The sequence below is a fragment of the Zalophus californianus genome, chromosome X, assembly GCF_009762305.2.
Source record: "Zalophus californianus isolate mZalCal1 chromosome X, mZalCal1.pri.v2, whole genome shotgun sequence".
NCBI lineage: Eukaryota > Metazoa > Chordata > Mammalia > Carnivora > Otariidae > Zalophus > Zalophus californianus.
In genome coordinates, this window is record NC_045612.1 from 2496084 (window position 1) to 2517979 (window position 21896).

Genomic DNA, 21896 nt, shown 5'->3' on the forward strand with positions numbered 1-21896 from the left:
CCTAGCCACGGCAGTTGGAAAACAAAAAGAAATAAAAGGCATCAGAATCAGAAAGGAAAAAGTAAAACCGTCAGTATTCGCAGATGACACGATACTATATGTATACAGAAAACCCTGAAGCCTCCACCCAAAAACTATTAGAACTAATAAGTGAATTCAGTAAAGTTGCAGGATACAAAACCGACATACAGAAATCCGTTGCATTTCTATACACTAATAACAAACTACCAGAAGGAGAAATTAAGAAAACAATCCCATTTACGACTGTACCAGAAAGAATAAAATACCCGGGAATACACTGAACCAAGGAGGTGAAAGACCTGTACTCTGGAAACTGTTAAGACACTGCTGAAAGAAATTGAAGACAACTCAAATAAATAGAAAGATATTCCATGCTCATGGACTGGAAGAATTAATATTATTAAAATATCCATACTACCCAAAGCAACCTATGGATTCAATGCAATCCCTATTAAAAATACCAATGGCATGCTTCACGGAGCTAGAACAAAGAATCCTAAAATCCGTGTGGAATTACAAAAGATCCCAAATACCCAAAGCAATCTTGAGAAAGAAGAAGAAAGCTGGAGGTATTACGCTCCCAGATTTCAAGTTATACTACAAAGTTGTAGTAACCGAAACAGTATGGTACTGGCACAAAAACAGGAACAGAGTTCATTAAAACAGAATAGAGAGCCCAGAAATAAGCCCACACTTGTATGCTCAATTAATCTACAGCAAAGGAGGCAAGAATATACGATGGGGAAACGACAGTCTCTTCAATACATGCTGTTGGGAAAACTGGACAGCCACGTGCAGAAAATGAAACTGGACCATCTTCTTACACCATATACAAAAATAAACCCAACATTGATTAAAGACTTAAATGTAATACCCGAAGCCATAAAAATCCTAGAAGAAAACAAGCAATAAGGTCTTTGACATTGGTCTTAGTGAATATATATATATATATATATATATATACACACACATACATACACACACACACATATACACACACACACACTCTATATATATGTATATATATACACACACATATACACACACACTACATATACACACACACACACATACACACACACTATATATACACACACACACATATACACACACACACAGTATATATGTATATATATACACACACACACACACACACACACACTATATATGTATATATACACACACACACACACACATTGGATCTGTCTCCTCGGGCGAGGACAACAAAAATGAACAAACTGGGACTGCATCAGACTAAAAAGCTTTTGCACAGCAAAGGAAACCACTAACAGAACAAAAAGACAACCTACTGAAGGGGAGAAGATATTTATAATTGATATATCCGATAAGGGGTTAACATCCAAAATACATAAAGAAGACATAAAACTCAGTATCTCCCTCCCCCCCCCAAAAAAAAACCCAATCTGATTTAAAAAATGGGCAGAGGACCTGAGTAGACATTTTCCCAAAGAAGACATGCAGGGGGCCAACAGGCACATGAAAGGATGCTGGACATCACTCATCATCAGGGAAATGAACATGGAAACTACAATGAGATAACATCTCACACCTGTCAGAAAGACTACTGTCAAAAAGACAAAAAAATAACCCGTGTCAGGGAGGATGTGGGGAAAGGGGAACGCTTGTGCACTGTTTTTTGTTTGGTTTGATGTTTTGTTTTTGTTTGGGTCCCCCCCCCTTGGAGTTTTTGGGAAAACCTTTTATTTTCATTTTTTTATTAGAGTGTAGTTGACGCACAATGTTACATTAGTTTCAGGTGCGCAGCATAGTGATGCAACATCTCTCTCTGTACTGCGATGCTCACCACAAGTGTAGCTACCGTGGGTCACCATACAGTGCTATCACAATATCATGCTGTATTCACTGTGCTGTGCCTTTTATTCTCATGACATAGTCATTCCATCACTGGAAGCCTGTATCTCCCACTTCCCTGCACCCATTTTGCCCATCCCCCACCCCCCTCCCCTCGTGCAACCATCGGTTTGTGCTCTGTATTTGCAGGTCTGATTCTGCTGCTTGTTTGTTTATTCATTTGTTTTGTTTTTTAGATTCCACACATGAGTGAAATCATATGGTGGTTTTCCTTCTCAGTCTGACTTACTTCGCTTAACATAATACCTTCTAGTTCCATCCATGTTGTCACAAATGGCACGATCTCATCCTTTTTATGGTTGTGTAACAGCCCATTGTGTGTATATATGTGCGTGCGTGCGTGCGTGTGTGTGTGTGTGTGTGTGTACCCCACATCTCCCTTATCCATTTGTCTGTTGATGGACACTTAGGTTGCTTCCATAGCTTGGCTATTGTAAATAATGCTGCAATAAACATAGGGGTGCACACGTCTTTTCAAATTAGTGCTTTCTTTGTCCTTGGGTAAATACCAGTAGTGGAATTACTGGATCGTATGGTAGTTCTATTTTTAATACCCTTGTGCACTGTTGGTGGGAATGTAAATTGGTGCAGCCACTATGGAAAACAGTATGGAGGGTCCCCAAAAAACTAAAAATAGAAGTACCATGTGATCCAGCAATCTCCCTTCTAGGTATTTATCAAAAAGTAAAAAATAAAAACACAGATTCAAAAGGGAATATGCACCCCTATGTTCATCCTGCATTATTTACAATAGCTGAGCTATAGAAGCAACCTAAATGTCCATCGATAGATAAATGGGTAAAGAAGACGTGTTGCGTGTACAATGAGACATTACTCAGCCACACAAAGAAAGGACGTGTTGCCATTTGTGACAACATGGATGGACCTAGAGGGTGTCATGCTAAGCGAGATGAGTCAGACAGAGAAAGGCTAATACCGTGTGACTTTACTTACACGCGGAATCTAAAACAAAACAAAATAGAAACAGACTCATAGATACAGAGAACAAACTGATGGTTGCCAGAGGGGTAAGAGGGTGGAGGGGGGTTATGAATGAAATAGGCGAAGAGGATTAAGAGCTACAAACTTCCAGTTATAAAATAAATAAGACACAGGGATGTAATGTACAGCATAGGGAATATATAGTCAATAATACTGTAACGACTTTGTATGGTGACAGATGGTAGCGAGACTTACTGTGGTGACCATTTTGTAGTGTATACAACTGTTGAATCACTATGTTGTACACCTGAAACGAATACAATATTGTATGTCAATTACTCTCCAATTTAAAAAAAAAAATCAGAAGAAAAAGAAAGAAGCAGTAGATGGGAGCAAAAGCAGACTTAATGCAGCATGTCATCTCATTCTTTGAATTCCCCTCCCTGAGGTCAGCCAACAATCGCACAACAATCTCTCATCAAAAACTGTTTTTAAGGACCTATCAGTCAGCTGACAACTCCATTAAGTCCTTTTGGAAACCACCCGGCCTGCAAAAGGATTGGTCCTCCACTCATTAGTGTCCTTTGTTTCACCATTTCTGAGAAATAAACCAAAAAGCCTTTGCAAAGACGTGGCTATAAATTCTATCTCTTACTCTTTCACCTAGAAAAGTGACTACTACTTTGTTTCCTCTGATTTGCTTGGAAAAGTCCGGACACACTGAGAATTAACTTCAATACGTTTTTGACAATAATTAGCTCTCGATAAAAATGCTCTTACCTTACGCGTGTTTTCCACATATTGGTACTACAACTTTGAAGTTGCGGATCTAGCTCACTCAACGTATGGGAAATACATGCCCTGGAACTTTACTGGAGACAGCCCTCATCATTGTCACGTCAATGAGGCACATCGGCCTTGATCTCTGTCAGAACAGTCGGGCTTCCCCCCCCCCCCCGCCCCCGGCAAATTAAGTGATTGTGTTAATATGCAGTTGGAAGAACTTTTTAAAAAAAATTTTTTTTTCTTTATTCGAGGGAGAGAGAGCGCGCACAAGCAGGGGGAGCAGCAGAGGGAGGGGAAGAAGCAGACTCCCCGCTGAGCAAGGAGCCTGACACAGGGCTCGATCCCAGGACCCTGGGATCATGACCTGAGCTGAAGGCAGACGCTTCACCGACTGAGCCACCCAGGCGGCCGTGGAAGAATATTTTTTAAACCGCTAGGAAATACATGATAGGATACTTCTTTGAATATAGATATTACTAGCGTCTTCAATCCCGAGATTTAAATGCTATAGAGGTAACATATTTTATCCATCTTCTAATCAATTGTAAGGTAACAAGGCTGTTTCCCATCACCTAGTATATTATGAACCTATGTGATCTGTAACTAAAATTTTACGTTACCAAATAAGGCATTATAACAGAAAGCATGACATGCATCCTTGCATGTTTTTTACTCTAGTTTTGGTCTTTGGGGAATAAATAAATCACAATCATGTAAACCTCAGAAATAAATTCACTGATTTTATTAGGCATTATGGTCAACCTCTCCTCCTGTCCTTAAGAAAGAGAAATGGGTGCACTTGGTTGGCTCAGTTAAGCATCCAACTCTTGATTTTGGCTTATGTGAGATCCAGCCCTAGTGGGTCTCCAAGCTCAGTGCGGAGTCTGCTTGAGATTCTCTCTCCCCCTCTACCTCTGCCCCTCCCCTTCTCATGCTCTCTCTATATATATAAGTAAATAACTAAGTAAAGAAATACATAAATAAAATTTTTAAAGATTTTATTTATTTATTTATTTATTTGACAGGGGGAGAGAGCACGCAAGAGCACGAGTGGTGGGGAAAGGAAGAGGCAGTGGGAGAAGCAGACTCTTTGCTGAGCAGGGAGCCCAACTCAGGACCCAATTTCAGGACCCTGGGATCATGACCTGAGTGGGAGGCAGAGGCTTAACCGACTGAGCCACCCAGGTGCCACAATAAAACATTTTTTTAAAAAAGCAAGAGGAATATATATATTGCTAAAAATTAATTGTATCTGTTACCATAGTTAGTGCCATATGAACCATAGTATTTGAGGCTGTATTTTTTATTACCTGGTGCTATGAATTTATTGTGTACCCTCAAAATTTGTTTGGTAAGCCCTAACCCCTAGTTCCTCAGAATATGAACTTATTTTGCTCTCCCCCTGAGGTATATTCTCTCTGCTAGAATGCGAACTTCTTTTGAAATAGGGTCACTGCAGATGTAATTAGTTAAAATGGAATAGGTTGGGCCCCTAACCCAATATGACTGATGCCCTTGTATAAAGTGGAAATTTGAACACAGAGACATACACAAGTGGAGAATGCCACGTGCACATTGGATTTGTGCCACCATATACCAAGGCTACCAGAAGCTAGGATAAAGAAATGGGACAGGTCTTCCCTCAGAGTTTCCAGAAGGATCAAACTCTGCTTACATCTTAATTTCCAACGTCTATCCTCCAGAACTGTGAGACAATAAATTTTTCTTTTTTGAGAAATTGCCACCCAGTTGATGGTAAGTTTTACTGCAGCCAAAGGAACCTAATACACCTGGGAAAGGTTTATTCCTCTAGAATTCATATCCTATCGAAAGGACCTGCTTGGGTTTCTTATTTGGCACTAGCTCTGAAGCCTTTGCCGTGCTCACCCGCGTATTGTGGGAGCATTGGGACTCTGGTTGCTGAGGAAACTCCAGGGTTTTTCTGGACCTGGCCATGTATATTTCCCGTGCTGTGCTGCTCTGTCACCCGCCTCCAGGTTGGGCTTCTGAGTTTATGCCCCTCCTCTGTGTCCTTGTTGGTGGCTCTGGAGGTGGTTTCTCCAAAGCTGTAGTCAGCCACAGACAAATCAGCCTATGATTTCTCCAAATCATGAGTGTGTGTGTGCAGAGGGTAGTGATCAGGATCCCTGGAGGGAATGCCACAAAAGTGTTCCCTTTAGGCAAGGAGGTTGTGAGCAATCCAGTAAGCACTTGTCACTAGCAGTGATAGATAACTGTAAACAAGCTGTTTGGCCTCAATTGGGATGACATACTAGGATAAAGTCAGGCCAAATCGATTCTGCCTGAGTTTGTGGTCCTACATACTCCCTGGCAGAACTGAGCCTTTTTGGGGTCAACTAACACAAGAATGCAGCCAGTAGCACATGGCCTCCAGACAGAACCTAGGCCCTCCCTCTTGGGACACTGAATGCCCCCTGTAGTCGTTTTGGTTTAGAGAGAAGCAGGTACGAGCTGACAAAGCTGCCTCTAGGGAGTGGGAGATGGCTAGGCAAAATGCCATTTTTCAATGGAGAAGTTTGGCTCAGGACTGCAAAGAGATCCTGTCCAACAGGATCTTATAGCTCCCACCAGGAGCTATAAGATGGAGAGCTACCAGAGCTTACACAGTGTCCCCACCAGCCAAAGTGGAGATATCATACTGAAGTCCCCAGATGCTCATCACAGAACCCAGTAAGGTCATACATCAGGAGAATGGCTCAGGTAGCTCAGGAATCTCTGTTGACTCCCAGCTTTGGTGTTCCTCTAACCTCAGTACATAATACTCACTAGCCACTGGGTTCATTTATTACCTGGACATCTGTAGCCACTTCTGATATGACACAAGTGCTCCCTCTAGTACATCACAATCACTGCTTTCTCACTGACTTCTCTAGTTCACAGACATGAGCAGGTTATTCCTCTCCTTTACAAACTGCTGGGGTAGTAATACTTCCCTGGAGATTCCCATGGCCTGCTGCATATCTGGAGCAGAGGTCCAAAGTTAGCATGGGCACCATAGGAACTTCATAGCCGTATACAACTTCCCTGTGGATCTGATCCATCACCCTGGGACCCATCTACACTAACCTTTTTTTTCCAGGCACCAAATAGCTTCTGACCTTTTAACTCCATCCACTACAGGATGAGTGTCTTGACTGTGGGGAGCTTGCCAGGATTGTGAAACCTGAGAGAAGGCAAACAATCAAGGTGGGGCCAACAATCAACGCAGCTATTGGCATGGAGGTACTTTGCAGTCTATGGCAGAGGGAGAGGGAATCCAAGAAGCATGTGACAGTCTTGCTGATTTGTGGATTTTGATATTACTCCATTTTGCAAGCAGTATACTAGAGAGAAGGGAACTTGGCATAGAAAGAGTTCAAAATATTGCACAAAGTTCTCACTGAGTTTATGACCACATACTAACTCTGCATGCTCAGATTGAGAAACCACAAGTTTGGGCACAGAACATCCACCAGGAGCTATAAGATGGAGAGCTACCAGAGCTTACACAGTGTTCCTGCCAGCCAAAGTGGAGATATCATACTGAAGTCCCCAGATGCTCATCACAGAACCCAGTAAGGTCATACATCAGGAGAATGGCTCAGGTAGCTCTATAAGACCTACATTAACAAAACTTAAACAAACCTTGAAAGGCTCATTCTGGTCTGTAAGTAAACAAATTGCATAGTGGAAAGAAACTGGACGCAGAAATAAGATAAACAAACTTCGACACTTAACAACATAACAACCAAAATGTCTGGCCTCTATGCAAAACTTCTAGATATGTGAAGGAAGGAAACATGATCCATAACCAAGGGGGAAATGTGCCAGTAGGTCCAGAAATGGCAAGGATGATGGGGTTAACACACAGGGAATTAAAGACAGTTGTTGGAAATAAATATGTTCCAGAATTGAAAGGGAAACATAAAAATAATGAAGGAAGTAATGAGGAAAAGTCTCAATAGGAAAATGATATCTATAATGAAGAACCAAATAGAAAGTCTGGAACTGAAAAATACAGAAGAGGGAATATGGAACACCATCATAGACCCACAGGTGCACAACTAAGTTTTGACCAACACTCCAAATAAAATCAGTGTCAAAATGAAAAATTTTTCCAATGCATCCTGACCCCACACCTCCCCCCAAATACAAAAATTAATTTAGGTACATCCTAAGACCTAAATGCAAAGCTAAAACTACAGGACTTCTAGAGGAAAAAAAAGACAATACCTTTGCAAATGTGGGTCAGGGAAAGATCTCTTAGGCAGGACCCAGAAACTATTCACTATAGAAGAAAAGAAATAATGCAGTGGACCTCATCACAGTTAAATCCATCTGCTTATGAACACACACCACTAAGAATGTGCATAGACAAGACACAACAGGGAGAAAATAGTCCCAACAGGTATATCTTATAAAGGGTTTGTATCCAGAGTATTTTGACAATAAGCACAAGTCAATAATGAAACAAAGGCAAGGACCCCACTTGAAAACTGGGCAAAAGACTTAAATAGGCAGTTCATTAAGGAGGATAGCTAATAATTACACAAAAAAGTGCTCCATGTCATTAATCATCACAAAAATGCAAATTGATATCACAATGAGATACCACAATGAGTCACTGACCAGAATGGCTTAAAGTTCAAAGTTGACAACACAAAATTTTTGAGAACCTCAAGAAACAGGCACTACTGATGGGAGTACAGATTGTCATAACAGCTTTGGAAATCTGTGAGGAGTTTCTTATAAAGTTAAACATAGCCCTGTTCTGTGGCCCAGCCATTCCAATGCTAGGTATTTATCCAAGAGAAAGGAAAACAAAAGTCCACAAAAAGACTCACAAACGGATGTTCACATAAGCTTTGATCACACAACATTAGTAACACACACAACTATAGAAATCTTGGTAACAGAAACATGCCAGGAACTGCAAATTGATGATCGTATAGTAGGTGCAGCTGTAGGGCTCATCAGCTTGGCGCCAACATAAGTCTTGCTCCTGTTTTGTGAAGCAGTGACATGTGTCTTGCTCTGCCTTCTACCAACTCTCTTGTTTGATTCCTCAAAGAAATAAAAAAGCCACCATTTAACACATGCACTCACGCAGAAACTCACACATCTTCTCGTTCGTTCACTCATACATTAACACATGTACACTCACCCATTAGCACATATTCCTCTATCCATCACCCTGGGACCCATCTACACTAATCTTTCATTCATATAAGTACATATTCACTCATAATCATACACTCACTAACTCACACAAACTCATACATACTCATACACCAGACATTTTCACTCATGAACACTTTCATACACACTCACATACATTCACTGACACAAATCCACTTATACGCATTAACATTCATAAATATACACTTGGACACCCACATAGTCACATTCACTCACACACAGTTATGTACACACAAACTTATACATGCTCACAAACTCATACATACAGTCACACACAAAGCACATTAACCCATGTACACATTTACACACACATGCATTAACTGACATCTGCTCATTTCACTCTCACGCTCATATATAGACACTCACACATTGACACACATTTTCACTGAACACACTAACATATATAAACATACATCCCCATAAACCTATATACTCACATAGTCACACACACTCATGCACATACAAAGTAGTACATACTCACAAATGCTTACACTCAGCACACACATTTACATATATTCACTAGCACAGTCTTACATACTCAATCACATATTCACACACATTTACTGACACACATATAAGCACACTTCACAAACTCATACATACTTTCACATACTTACTCATACACACACAGATACAATAACATGGGCTGGCCTGATTTTGATGCTCTAGGTCTTGACGCCCTGAGCCCCAATAAAACAGTGAGGGATCCTGGGGCCTCTGGCTACTGCCTGCTGTCCTTTGCCCTCCCTTATTCCTGGAAGTTCTGTAAGTGCCCTGAGAATCCAGACAGCCATTGAACACTCCCACCAATGTCGTATTCACTGACACCATCTGGCTCTGCTTAGTTTCGTTCCCTTGCCAAGGTCCATAAGCCACTGTTCCCTAGATGTCTACTATCTTTTGCAATTAAGACACTGCAAAGCTCTCATGAACCTTACCCAACATATACTCCCATGTTGACCAGGCCACTGTTTCTCCCTACACCCACATCCCCAGCAGACCCTCCCGACGATTGCCCACAGCAGAGGCGAGACTCAGCTGACACATTCAATGAAATTTATTGAAGAGAAACACTTACTGAAACCATCGAACGGAGGGAATGACAACAGAGACAGGAACGCCTAACGGCCACGAGAGCCCATAGGTCACGGCCCCCCTCCTCTTGGGGTCCCAAACGAGGTGCCTCTGCTTCCCCCAACACCGCGGCCCTCCTGCCTCAGCCTCCCTTCCTGAGGGCCCCACGATCAACCTCTGGCCAAGACGCTGGACGCTGGTCATGTCCCCTCGCTCCGGGGCACCCTCCCCTCGGGCCGACATGCCGGGGCCTGGTCCTGCCCTATGGCCTGCACGGGACAGTCCCAGGACGCTGGACGATGCAGCATGGGACCCTCGGCCGAGCCAAGGAAGCGGAGTCGCAAGGAACAACAGGGTGGCACATCAGAGCACGGTTCCCGTGGAGACTCCCGCTGGCCACCTCCATCCCTGGTCCGGTTCTTCCTTCCTGAGGTCACGGGGTGAACACCAGCCGTGCCCTCGGGCATCCTTCCCGCCGTGTCCCGGAACTGGGCTCGGGATTTCTGGGCGGGGGGGCGCGGGGAGGGCAGCTGCTCAGACTAGAAAACACACACATCTCCACAAAAACAAGCAGCGGTTGGCCTAAATGTACACGGAGAAAGCAGAGGTTGAGCTCACAACACTGGAAGAGCGGGAACAGAGCCTTGGTTCCCCCTGAAGCTCATGGCGCGCACGCGGGCTGAGAGGTGGCTGCCCCGGTAGACCAGGACACCCACGGCGGGTTCCTGCACACCTCAAGGCTCTGCACAAGAATGGTCACTAGTGGGGTGGGGGGGTCACTTGAGACGTGGGTCACTAAGGGCCCTACAGAGACACAAGCGGGCTTCCCAGAACATGGAGCAACGTGCCCCAGGGGAAGTAAATGAGTGTCTCCCTCTCGGGAGACCCAAGAGGCTGGCACCTTTGAAATGGCCCCTAACATCTCCCAGTACAGTGTGGGTGGCAGATGGCTTCAGGTGCCCGTCCCCTAGGCTAGGGCCAGCCACTCAGGGACGTTTCCCAGACTGGCTGCCTGAGTTGGCAGGGATTGGGGCTGGGGCTGGGGCTGGGGCTGGGTGTGGAGCTGCCATGGGTGGGGGGGCACCTCTCCCTGCCCCATTTGGTGTCAAGTATGGTCATCTTGGTCACTTGGAAGGGCTGATGGTGGTGTTCAGGTCCCCTTAGGGGTGGTGGAGTGCCCGGGGGCTTGGCTTGGGTCGGGCGGGCCCCTCCCTCGGCCCTGCTCCCCATGTGGGGCGAGGCTGCTGCCCTGGCATGGCCTCTCTCTGCCTGCAGAACTCTGCTGCCTGAGAGGAGACGGGGCCCCTGGGCCCTCTGAGCCTATTTGCCGGAGGAGGACTTGGGGGGGCTCGTCTCCCCAGCGCCATCCTCGTTTCCCGACCCCTCTGGGATGGGCTTGAGCCCCTTCTCGGGGGGCTCCCCAGCCTCCTGGTCTCCTGCCTGGGCGAGACCCTCTGGCTCACAGCCAGGACCTCCTGGGCCCGCCCTGGAAGCAGTGCCCATCTGGGCAGGAGTGGGGCCCCCAGGGGCCTCGGAGGGTCTTGCCTGACCTAGGCCCGCAGGGACAGTGTCACGGTCGTCACTGTCCTCCTCCTCCCGCTCCTGCTCCTCCACCTTATCATCCTCTGCCTTAGCATTGGCTCTGGCATCAGCCTGGGCATTGGCCCGGGCACCAGCCCCTTCCTCTGCCTGGGCTCTCTCGCTCCTGGCCAGACTGGCCTCCCATGCCTCAGACTCCCGAACAAGCCCCAGCATCTCTAGGAAACTTGGAGTCCTCCCAACCATTCTCAGCTTCCTCAGCGCTTCATCCAGAGGCTCGGTAAGGTTGGCCCTGGTGAGCACCTGCCTCAGGCGCACGTGGTCCGCTGAGGCTCTGGCCAGGGCCCCCTTCTCAATGGCTTTCTGCAGCAGGACTTCCAGCCGCAACACGAAAGCAGAAAGCCGCTCGCCTGACTGCTGCTGAGCGGTCAAACACTTCACCCGGATGGTCGCCTGGGACTGGTTGTCTCCAAACACCTGGATCAGGGCCGCCAGGCAGTCCTGCGCCGTCCTGGCGGGGTTCTCCGCCAGGAGCCCATGCACGAGCTGCAGGGCCGTCCCTCGAAGGCCTTCCATCAGCCGCCTCCTCTTCTCCCTTTCCGAGACCCCCTGCCACACGTGCAGCATATCGGCGCTGTGGTCCAGCCAGGCCTCAAAGGACTCCTCCCCCGGGGCGGGCTGATCCCTCCCGGAAAACACGCCCAGGCGCTGATACCGCCTGGTCTCCACCCAGGGCTGGACTGCCTCACTGACCAGTCGGAGCCAGCACACCCTGTGCAGTCCCAGCCCCAGGGCCCCAGCCACACTCTCCACCGTCTGCCCCTGTTGCTCCAGGAAGTGGAACACGCGACTGAGAAACTCCTCGCCTGAGCAACGAGGCACAAAGACCACGTTCCAGGGACCCCCGGTGCCCGGGATTTCCCTGGGGACCAAAGCATAGTTGACTTCCCGGTCAAGCTCGACCAGGGCCGCAGTGGCATCATCCTCCTCTCGAAACACTTTGCCCAGCACGGTAAAGTGGCCCATGGGCCACAGGGCGGCCTCCAGGGACCCTTGGAGTTCGGCTTCATCACAGTCCTCCGGGATGCCCAGAATGAGCAGACCCCTTCGAGCGCTGACGCCCATCCACCTGCACCAGTCCTGCAGCATCGTCACCGCCATCGCGCGCAATTTCCGCTGGCGCGGGGCTAATACTAGGGGCAGGAAACGGATTCCGACGCAGACCAGGGTGCTACTGGGCCGGGGGGAAAAGAATTGGGGGGGGGGTGGGGTGGGGCTAGGACTCGGAGAGAACGGCCCAGGTCTCCACAGCCTGTGAATACGAACGGGGCGAGAGCGAGGTTAATGCCGACGCCCCCCTCCCACCCCCAGGTGACCCTACTCCCCCGGGGCGGCGCCTCGGCAGCCCAGGCTCGACCCCTGCCCCGCCTTCCACCGGCCCGCAGGGGCCACAGCGCCCTCCGCACCCCGTCCCCCCGCGCACGCGGGCTGCCGCAGTCCTACTGGGGCGGGCGGCGGGGCCTCCCGGGGGCCGAGAGCCGACCTCCCCGGACCTGGTACCTTCCTCTGGGTCGGGGTCCTTCCTGGTGGAGGTCCCAGCAGGAGGCACGCAGGGGCTGCGCGGAGCAGCGGCCGGCTCGTGCGCCCCTCCTTCCCCGGCTCTCTCGCGCTCGCTCTCCTTCTTCCTCTCCCGGTCCCTCTCTCCGCGCGGCACGTGGGCCAGCGCGCCGGCGCCTGCTCGCCTCCACTCTCTGCAGTGCGGACTCCGGGCGGCGGCGCAGTGGCGGCGGAGCGCGGACCCTCCGCGTCGCCCCGGAGATCGCCGGGCCATTGGCGCGCGCGGGTCACGCGGCCGGGCTGCGGCCACCGCCGCGGGCACCCCGGGACCGCGCGTGACGTCACCTGCTCCTTCCCCCGCCCCCGAGGGGGTGCTGGCACAGGTGGGCACCCTGGGGATCCGCGAGTCGGTGCCCCCATCCTCGACCCATCGCTGTCCACCGCCCGCCGCTCCCGGCACGTGCCCTCAGGGCGTCAGCGTGGCGAGGGTTCCACATCCCCGGGTGCCCACCGGAGAGTGGCTGGACAGGCCTGAGATGCGCCCCCCAGCGCTGCGCTCTGGCATGGGTGGGGAACGGGACCGGGGCGGGGGGTGGGGTGGGGGGACGTTCTGGGGACTTCTTCGCCTGCTTCCCCCCCCCTCCTCCACCCCACCCAGAACTGGTCCTGTCCCCGCTCAGCGAGAAGCACCTCGTCCAGGTGCGATTACGTGGAATAGACGCCACATGCGCACACGAGCACTCACACACTCCACCCCAACGCGGGGCCGGCAGTCCCCACGCTCTCGCTGCGGGCCGCGGCCACTGTGGGTGCACGACCGGCCAAGGCGCGTCGCTACCCCAGTGCCAGTGGCCTGTCCCAAAGAGGCTGACCCAGAGTTCTGTTTTTTTCCATTTTGAGTGCTTCAAGTCCACTGTCTGGAAAAGCTGCTTTCTCCGTTTGGAGCCCAATACCTTGGGCCTGCCTTTTCCTGATGGCGGTAGGCTGTAGGTTGTGCTGCATCCCTACGGTCCCAGGGGCATCAGAAGGAGGGACGGAGTGAGTGCACTCAGGCAAAGGGTCCAGTGGTCTGTGTGCTCCTGCCTGCCCTGCCAACTACATCCTCACCTCCTGTGGACAGGACTCTCCCAAACCACACAAGGAGGAGCATGTGGTTGATGCCCCTGGGGAGGCTCACTCACCCAACCAGGTCTGGAAAGCCACCTTGTACTGGGTGGGGCATAGAACTGTCTATATTCCCAGTTTAGAGCCTAAATTGGTCCCCATAACCCTTTGAGTAGACTTGGGACTATTTCTCTTCCGGTTGTTTCATCCATATTAAAATTTACTTCCCTTATTTCTATCCACTCACAGTCCTTGTGAGAAGGAAAAATCTTCCTCATATTTACTAGAGACAAAACTGGCTAAGCCTCAGATTCGGAGGTTTCCTTCTGCTCAATCATGTAGGAAAATGGCAAGATTGTCTAAAATTGTTTTCTCCAAAACTCTTGATTCACTTTCCATGGTATATGGAATGGGCCTACTCAGTTGTGCTTTGAAAGTCTACCATGTGTGTCTTCTTTTTCTTAAAAACATCTAAGACGTTACTCAGAATCCATGTCTCTGATAAAACACTTGGTTGCCAATTTCCAAATCGGCTTTTTTGTGATCCTGGAAAGGCAATGAAATAGCATGACCTGGAAGACTACATACTGGTCCAAGTTTTGCCACTCTGAGGACTTAACCATCTGCTCAACTTACGGAGGCAGAAAGGGAGTCTTAGAGAAGGGACACAGCCAGCTGAAAGTCACACAATGAGTAAATGGCAAAGTTATGAGACATCATGGGGAGATGCAAAGTACAGCCAAGGCAAAGGGGGGCATCCAGAATTTCTCTGGGAAGAGGCATGTAGAGGTCCCAATCAGGTGCAATGAAGCAGATCTGTGGATGTCCTGGATGTCAGGAAAGAGGGATTTAGGGACACCAAGGTCGAAGTGATAGATTTCAGTATGTTCAGTTTGAAAGTTTTTGAACCCTTTTGTAATTGGAGTTAACCTTCGCTCTGGTTTTAGGGCCTCCTGGACTCTCTGCTCAAAGGACAACAAAGAATAATGTCTCCTCCTTGAGGAGGAGACATTAGAAATCCCTTGAAGCCAGTAAAAGGATCTTATTTGTTTTTATGTCCCCATTGTCTTGCATGATAGCTAGCACAAAGGCACTAAAATTGAGGAACTGATAGATAAATGTCACTTATAAAGTGGAAGTGTAATAGAGCATGAAGTAGGCCACCTCCACAGGGGTGGCCTTCTCCTGGCTTAGACCCCTAGTGTCAAGGTTACCTAGGGGGCAAATTCCTGAGCCCCACCTCTAGGGAGTCTGATCTGCTGCATCTGAGACAGACCTGGGAATTTTTTTTACAAGAGCTTCTGGTAAGTAAATACTATTAAAAAATACATTCTGTAATATTTAACATACACAAAGGTATAAAAAGTGCAACCAATACTTCTAGTGTTACCTAGTACCTAAGACATAAAACACTGCCAATGAAGTTAACCTCTGCATATTCCTTCCCAATAGTCTTAAGCTCTCTGCCCCATAGAGGGAGGCACTGTTCTTCATTTACATTTCTTTGCATTTCCTTGTGTTCTCATGTTTTAAACTTTATATGAATGGTATCTTATTCTCTGTATTCATCCATTTAGTTAACTAATCATTATGTTTGTGAGAACCACCACTTTGATACATGCAAATTTGGTTCATCAATTTTCAATTCGGTATAATATTTCATTGTAGGAGTGTGTATGTGTGTGTGTGTGTGTATACAAAAATTTATTTATAAATTTCCCTTTGACAGGTATTTAAGTTGTTCCTCATTTTTAGCTATCACAATAATGCTGCTCTAAATATTCTTGGAGAGTTTCACTAGGGTGTGTACCTAGCAGTGGCATTGCTGGGTCAAAGAATATTTTCAGTTTTAAGATATATTGTCAAATTGTTCTCCAGGTTGCTATACCAATTTAAACCTCTATCAATTTCCACATCATCGTCAACAGTTATTTTTTTAATCTAAATTCAATTAGCCAACATATAGTACATCATTAGTTTCAGATGTAGTGTTCAATGATTCATCCGTTGCATATAACACCCAGTGCTCATCACATCATATGCCCTCCTTTTTTAAAAAAAGATTTATTTATTATTTATTTATTTATTTATTTATTTATTTATTTGAGAAATAGCTTGAGCAGGGGGAGGGGCAGAGGGAGAGGGAGAATCCTTGAGCAAACTGCCCGCTGAGCGAGGAGCCAGACATGGGCTCGATCCCAAGACCCTGAGATCATGACCTGAGCTGAAATCAAGAGTTGACTGCTTAACGGACTGAGCCACCCAGGTGCCCCCAACAACATTTAATATTACGTGGCTCAAGTGTTGCCAATGCAGAGTCATGTCAATTGTTATTTCATTGTGCTTTTATTTTTAATTTCTCTAATTATAAATGAGGTTTAATACCTTAGTTAGTGGTCCATTTCTGATTCCTTTTGTTTGAAATTCTTACTAATTTTTCCTATTTCTTTATTGGGCAGTTTCTCCTCTTTTATGTTTCATAGGAGTTCTTTATTAATCTGGAAACTTTTTTCATTTAAGTTGTTTTTGCTGTGTAACCAATTACCCAAAACATACTGGCTTACAACAACCATTTTATTCTGCTCACACTTTTGTAAGTTAGGAATTGGGGGAAAGTTTGGCTGGGCAGTTCTCTCTTGAGATTTCTTATGTGATTGAAGATGCGAGCTGGGAATTTAATGATATGAAGGCTTAATGGGGCTGGAAACCCAAGATGGCTCATTCACATGGCTGACATCGAGTCACATTTTGGGTACTCAGAGCCAATAACATTCTAATTTTTACACACACTTGGATTACAATAGCTCCTCTGAATCACCATTCTTGGATCAATTTTGAATAACATTCCATTGTCTGGATGCACCACAGTTTATCCATTCAGCTACTGAAAGACATCTTGGTTGTTTCCAAATTTTGGCAATTATGAATAAATCTGCTATAAACATCTGTATGCAGGTTTTTGTGTGGACATCAATTTTCAGCTCTTTTGGGTAAATACCAAGGAGCACAACAGCTAGATCATATGGTAAGACTATGCTTAGTTTTGTAAGATACCTGCAAACTGTCTTCCAAAGTGGCTTTACCATTTCTCATTCCCACCAACAGTGAATGAAAATTCCTGTTACTCCACATCCTCACCAGCATTTTGTGTTGTTAGTGCTCCAGATTTTGGCCATTCTAAGGTGGGTAGTGGTATCTTATTGCTTTAATTTGCATTTCCCTGATGACATATGATGTGAAGCATAGTTTCATGTGCTTACTTAACATCTATTTGTCTTATTTGGTAAAGTGTATTTTCAGGTCTTTTGCCCATTTTTAAATAAGGTTGTTTGTTTTCTTATTTTTGAATTTTAAGTGTTTTCATATATTTTGGGTAACGATTCTCTATCAGATGTGTGTTCTGCAAATATTTTCTCCCAGTCTGTGGCTTGTCTTCTCATTCTCTTGACATTGTGTTTCACAGGATTTTTTATTTTTGAAGTCCAGCTTATCAATTATTTCTTTTTTTAGGTTATGTGAGTCACCATACAGTGCTTCATTAGTTTTTGATGTAGGGTTCCATGATTCATTGTTTTCGTATAACACCCAGTGCTCCATGCAGTACATGCCCTCCTTAATACCCATCACCGGGCTAACCCCTCCCCTCACCCCCCTCCCCTCTGAAACCCTCAGTTTGTTTCCAGGAGTCCATAGTCTCTCATGGTTTGTCTCCCCCTCCGATTCCCCCCCCTTCATTTTTCCCTTCCTTCTCCTGATGTCCTCCATGCTATTCCTCATGTTCCACAAATAAGTGAAACCATATGATAATTGACTTTCTCTGCTTGACTTATTTCACTGAGCATCATCTCCTCCAGTCCCATCCATGTTGAGTAAAAGTTGGGTATTCATCCTTTCTGATGGCTGAGTAATATTCCATTGTATATATGGACCACATCTTCTTTATCCATTCGTCTGTTGAAGGGCATCTCGGCTCCTTCCACAATTATTTCTTTCATGGATTGTGTCTTTGGTGCTTTATCTAAAAAGTCATTGCCATACCCAAGGGCATCTAGGTTTTATCCTGCGTTATCTTTCAGGAATTTTATTGTTTTGTGTTTTACATTTAGGTCTATAGTCCATTTTGAGGTTTTTTTTATTTTTTTAAGATTTATTTATTTATTTGAGAGAGAAAGAGAGAGAGAATGAGCAGGAGGGGCAGAGGGACAGGGAGAGAGAATCTCAAGCAGACTCTGTGCTGAGTGTGGAGCCCGACGTGGGACTGGATCTCACAACCTTGAGATCATGACCTGAATCAAAACCAAGAGTCAGGCACTCAACCGACTGCACCACCGAGGCATCCCTTTTTTGAATTTATTTTTGTGAAGGGTGTAAAGTCTATGTCTAAATTTTTTTTGCATGTAGATGTCCAGTTGTTCCAGCACCATTTGTCTAAAAGACTATCTTTGCTCCTTTGTGGAAGATCAGTTGACTATATGTTGGTCTACTTATGAGCTTTCTATTCTGTTCTATTAATCTATTTGTCTATTATTTTGCCAATACCACACCATCTTGATTACTGTAGCTTTATAATAAGTCTTGAAGTTGGGTAGTGTCAAACATCCAACTTTGTTCTCCTTCAATATTGAGTTGGCTATTCTGGGTCTTTTTCCTCTCCATATAAACTTTAGAATCAGTTTGTTAATATCCACGCAATAACTTGGTGGGATTTTCATTGGAACTGCATTCAATTTACAGATCAATTTGGCAAGAACTGACATCTTAACAGTATTGAGTCTTCCTAATTTTTTTGTGTTATTTGTGTTTTGCATCATTTGCTTGATTAATGGAGAGAAACACATAAACTGTAATATTATAGTGTTGAGAACTGGAATGGTGCTTTGAATGGAGATCCTATTGAACAAAATATGATGCTATAAAAAGAATTCAGTGGAAAATAAGAATGAGCAATGGAACTGCTTGTTTCTAGGTAGGAGGAATATAGGTAATATTTTCATGGAAAAAGAAGACACGGGTTTTTTTCAGCCATTTGGACACTCATGAAAAACACAAACAGATTTTGTGTAATACTTATGTGCCATTATGTCTTATACAATTTTTAGAATTATCTTTGTTATATGGTAAGCTTGGACTTTGGGGCCCCTTGGTGTTTTTCTGGTGGGAAGGTGGGTTTTATTCATTATTTCTGGCTGGCCTGTGTTATCACATTTAATTGACTTGGCTTGTTGAGGTCACCATGATGGCCACTCTAGAGTATATGATGACTGGAGGGTCCCCATGACAGGTTGAATTTGACACTTCTGAAGAACACACAGGAGGCACAAGGATGTTGTAGGCTAGAGAATATTTTCTAGCCTGCCTTTGAGATGATGAAGGAGGATTGCCTTGTGGAGGCAACATGTTGATGTTGTTCACTTGAAATCAGTAGTGCATAGGCCTAGATTTGGACAAGCTGGAATGTCCTTATCTTGGTCAGTAGTTCTTGTAGCTAACCACTATCCTGGGAACCTTGATCAGCTCTTGGAGACATGAAGTTTTGTCCATGCCTACCTAGTGCTGCCTGAGTCCCAGCTTTGGGCAGTGATCTTATGTGAGAGTGGTGACACATCAGTATCTGGTTCCAGACTTTTCTTTTCTAGTTCTCAGGTCTAATAACCCTGAAAGCTCCAGAAATGATAGGTTTCCTGTCAGTCCTTGGGGGAAGGGCTTCAGTTTTTCATTTTTGAGGGGTCAGTTTTCCAAAGGATGTCAAATTCACAGACCAGTATATTTGTTTATCCAAATGCTCCATTCAAGGGCTTAGCATTTCTATTCTAGACCTTTTAGTCTTTCAATTCTAACATTACCTGTGGTTCTGAGCAACGAAGGGGGAATGGAGGTAAAAACACATTCAGTGAGTTTAGTCATCTCAGCATATGTTCATGCTCTTAATTGCACAACAAAATTTTCAGTATACAAAAATTTCTTTTTAGTCCCATAAAGAAATGAGTCACAACACCTAAACTCCATACTTCAGTGACTGGTTAAACTTAAATCAGTATCTCAAACAATTACAAGAGCTTTCATAACCAGTATTTCATAAATGGAATCTTAAGTGTCCTTCCCCTAATAAGGAATGTATATCAATTACATCTAAAACCTCAGCCTCAAGGACATGGGAAGGAAAGGAGAGACTAGGGGATGATTGGAAGCATAGGAGGCATTTTCCTGAGTGACTGAGTAGTGATTCAGGGACTTCCCAGGCTGTGGATGGCTTTTGCCAAAAACAGTATTTACTGAGCTGGGTTTGGAGATCCCAGGTGTAGTTGGCCTCCAAAAGATTTCACTTTAAACATCTATTTGTTCATTTTGCAAATTAAGTGTTGAACTTGTATGGCCATATGTACCTGGACCTCTAAAGCTAATAGGCAGCCAACCCAGACAACTTCTAGGCCCCAGACAGAGTAGTTGAGCTAAAATCTTAAATGCACTAGCATCACTAGCTGCCAATCCTCTGCAGTAGAAGTTTCAGTTCCCTATCCCTGCACAGGATCCAATGTCAAATCAGGGAGTCTCCTCTAAGTTGACAGCAAGGCCAGTGCTCACATCTAGAAGTTTTTCAGGAGCAGTGTCTTTGTTACCACTAACAACAGATTAGAAATATATCTAGTTAACCTGGAGAATACTAAAGGCTAATTTGAAAAAGAAGTAATGGGGATCCTTGAAATTTTTTAATTGTATTGCCCAAATTAACAAAAAAGTTCCAATAGAAGTACTGATGACACTGTTGATGACTAAATTAGAGAGCTGAAGGTTAACAGTAACTCTCAGAAAGACAAAGAAATGGAAACCATGATGAAAAGAACACCGACAGGATTTCCCAAAAGCAAAATAGAGGAAAAAGGAAGACAACTTATTCCCTTCCAGTGTGGAGAGTTCCCGGTCCTGGGGGTCCCCATCCCTCCTCCACACCTCTCCAGCCACACTGCTCTATTAGATGTTGTCTTCCTCTCTGTGTGTTCTCCAGTGGAAAAGGGCTGTTTCAGAACATTATAACCTGACTGAATCCACCACAGCCCAGAGCAACTCTTTAGAGCTCCCTTGGCAAATCCACTTTAGCTCTGGTTGGGACAATCCCAATGGGTTGTAATCTGCCCATGTTTGGATGGTATATGACCTGTACACACATACTCCTTGCATGAACTGGGAAAGAGTTTCTTCTGTTCCCCAGCATCCTGTGGGGAAAGCACTTCCCCAGACTTTCTGGCTTCTGTGTAGGGGGGAAGGGATGAGGGGGAGAACATAAAAGGCACTTCTCAGACCCTTCTTTTTCAAGTCCAGAGGCCACGCTGTCTGGACTGCCACCCCCTGTTGGTGGGGGTATTAGTACCAGCACAGCCCTGGAGTCTAGCCTAGGGCCACTGAGACCCTGACAGTTCAAACATCTCTTCCACTTCTGCCTGCTTTTACGAGACAGGCCCTACTAGAACTTCTGCCTGCTTCTAAAGAGAATCTGATATACTAGGCAGGTAATTTATATTAAATTTTTAGGTTTTTGATTAGATTTTTAGCCAGTGCTTAAAGGTTTGGAGAAAGTTACTTTGTTAAATCCATAAATAGCAAGGGAATGTTCATTCAGAGGTATCTTGGCCATTTGCCTTTTTAAAATTATTATTAAAATGAAAACTTCCTTAAACTGGGGAAGGAACTAGACATCCAACTCCAAGAAGCACAGAGTTCCAAACAAGATAAACCCAAGGAGGTCCACATCACCACACATAATAATTAAAATGTCAAAGGTTAAA

At 45.5% G+C, this 21896-nt stretch overlaps 1 protein-coding gene across 2 annotated transcripts; it reads right to left on the reverse strand.

The window, feature by feature from the left end:
* Positions 1-9897: 9897 nt before the first annotated feature.
* LOC118356526 (paraneoplastic antigen-like protein 6B) lies at positions 9898-13328 on the reverse strand. 2 transcript variants are annotated; one of them, XM_035725596.1, is made up of 2 exons: positions 13019-13328; positions 9898-12766 (listed from the first exon to the last, which is right to left on the reverse strand). In XM_035725596.1, exon 2 carries the CDS (start codon positions 12613-12615, stop codon positions 11236-11238), a length of 1380 nt encoding a protein of 459 aa, XP_035581489.1. In that variant the 5' UTR covers positions 12616-12766; positions 13019-13328; the 3' UTR covers positions 9898-11235. The 2 variants fall into 2 exon arrangements, with proteins under 2 accessions (XP_035581489.1, XP_035581488.1); XM_035725595.1 differs by having other exon boundaries at positions 13015-13328.
* Between the last annotated feature and the right edge of the window lie 8568 nt (positions 13329-21896).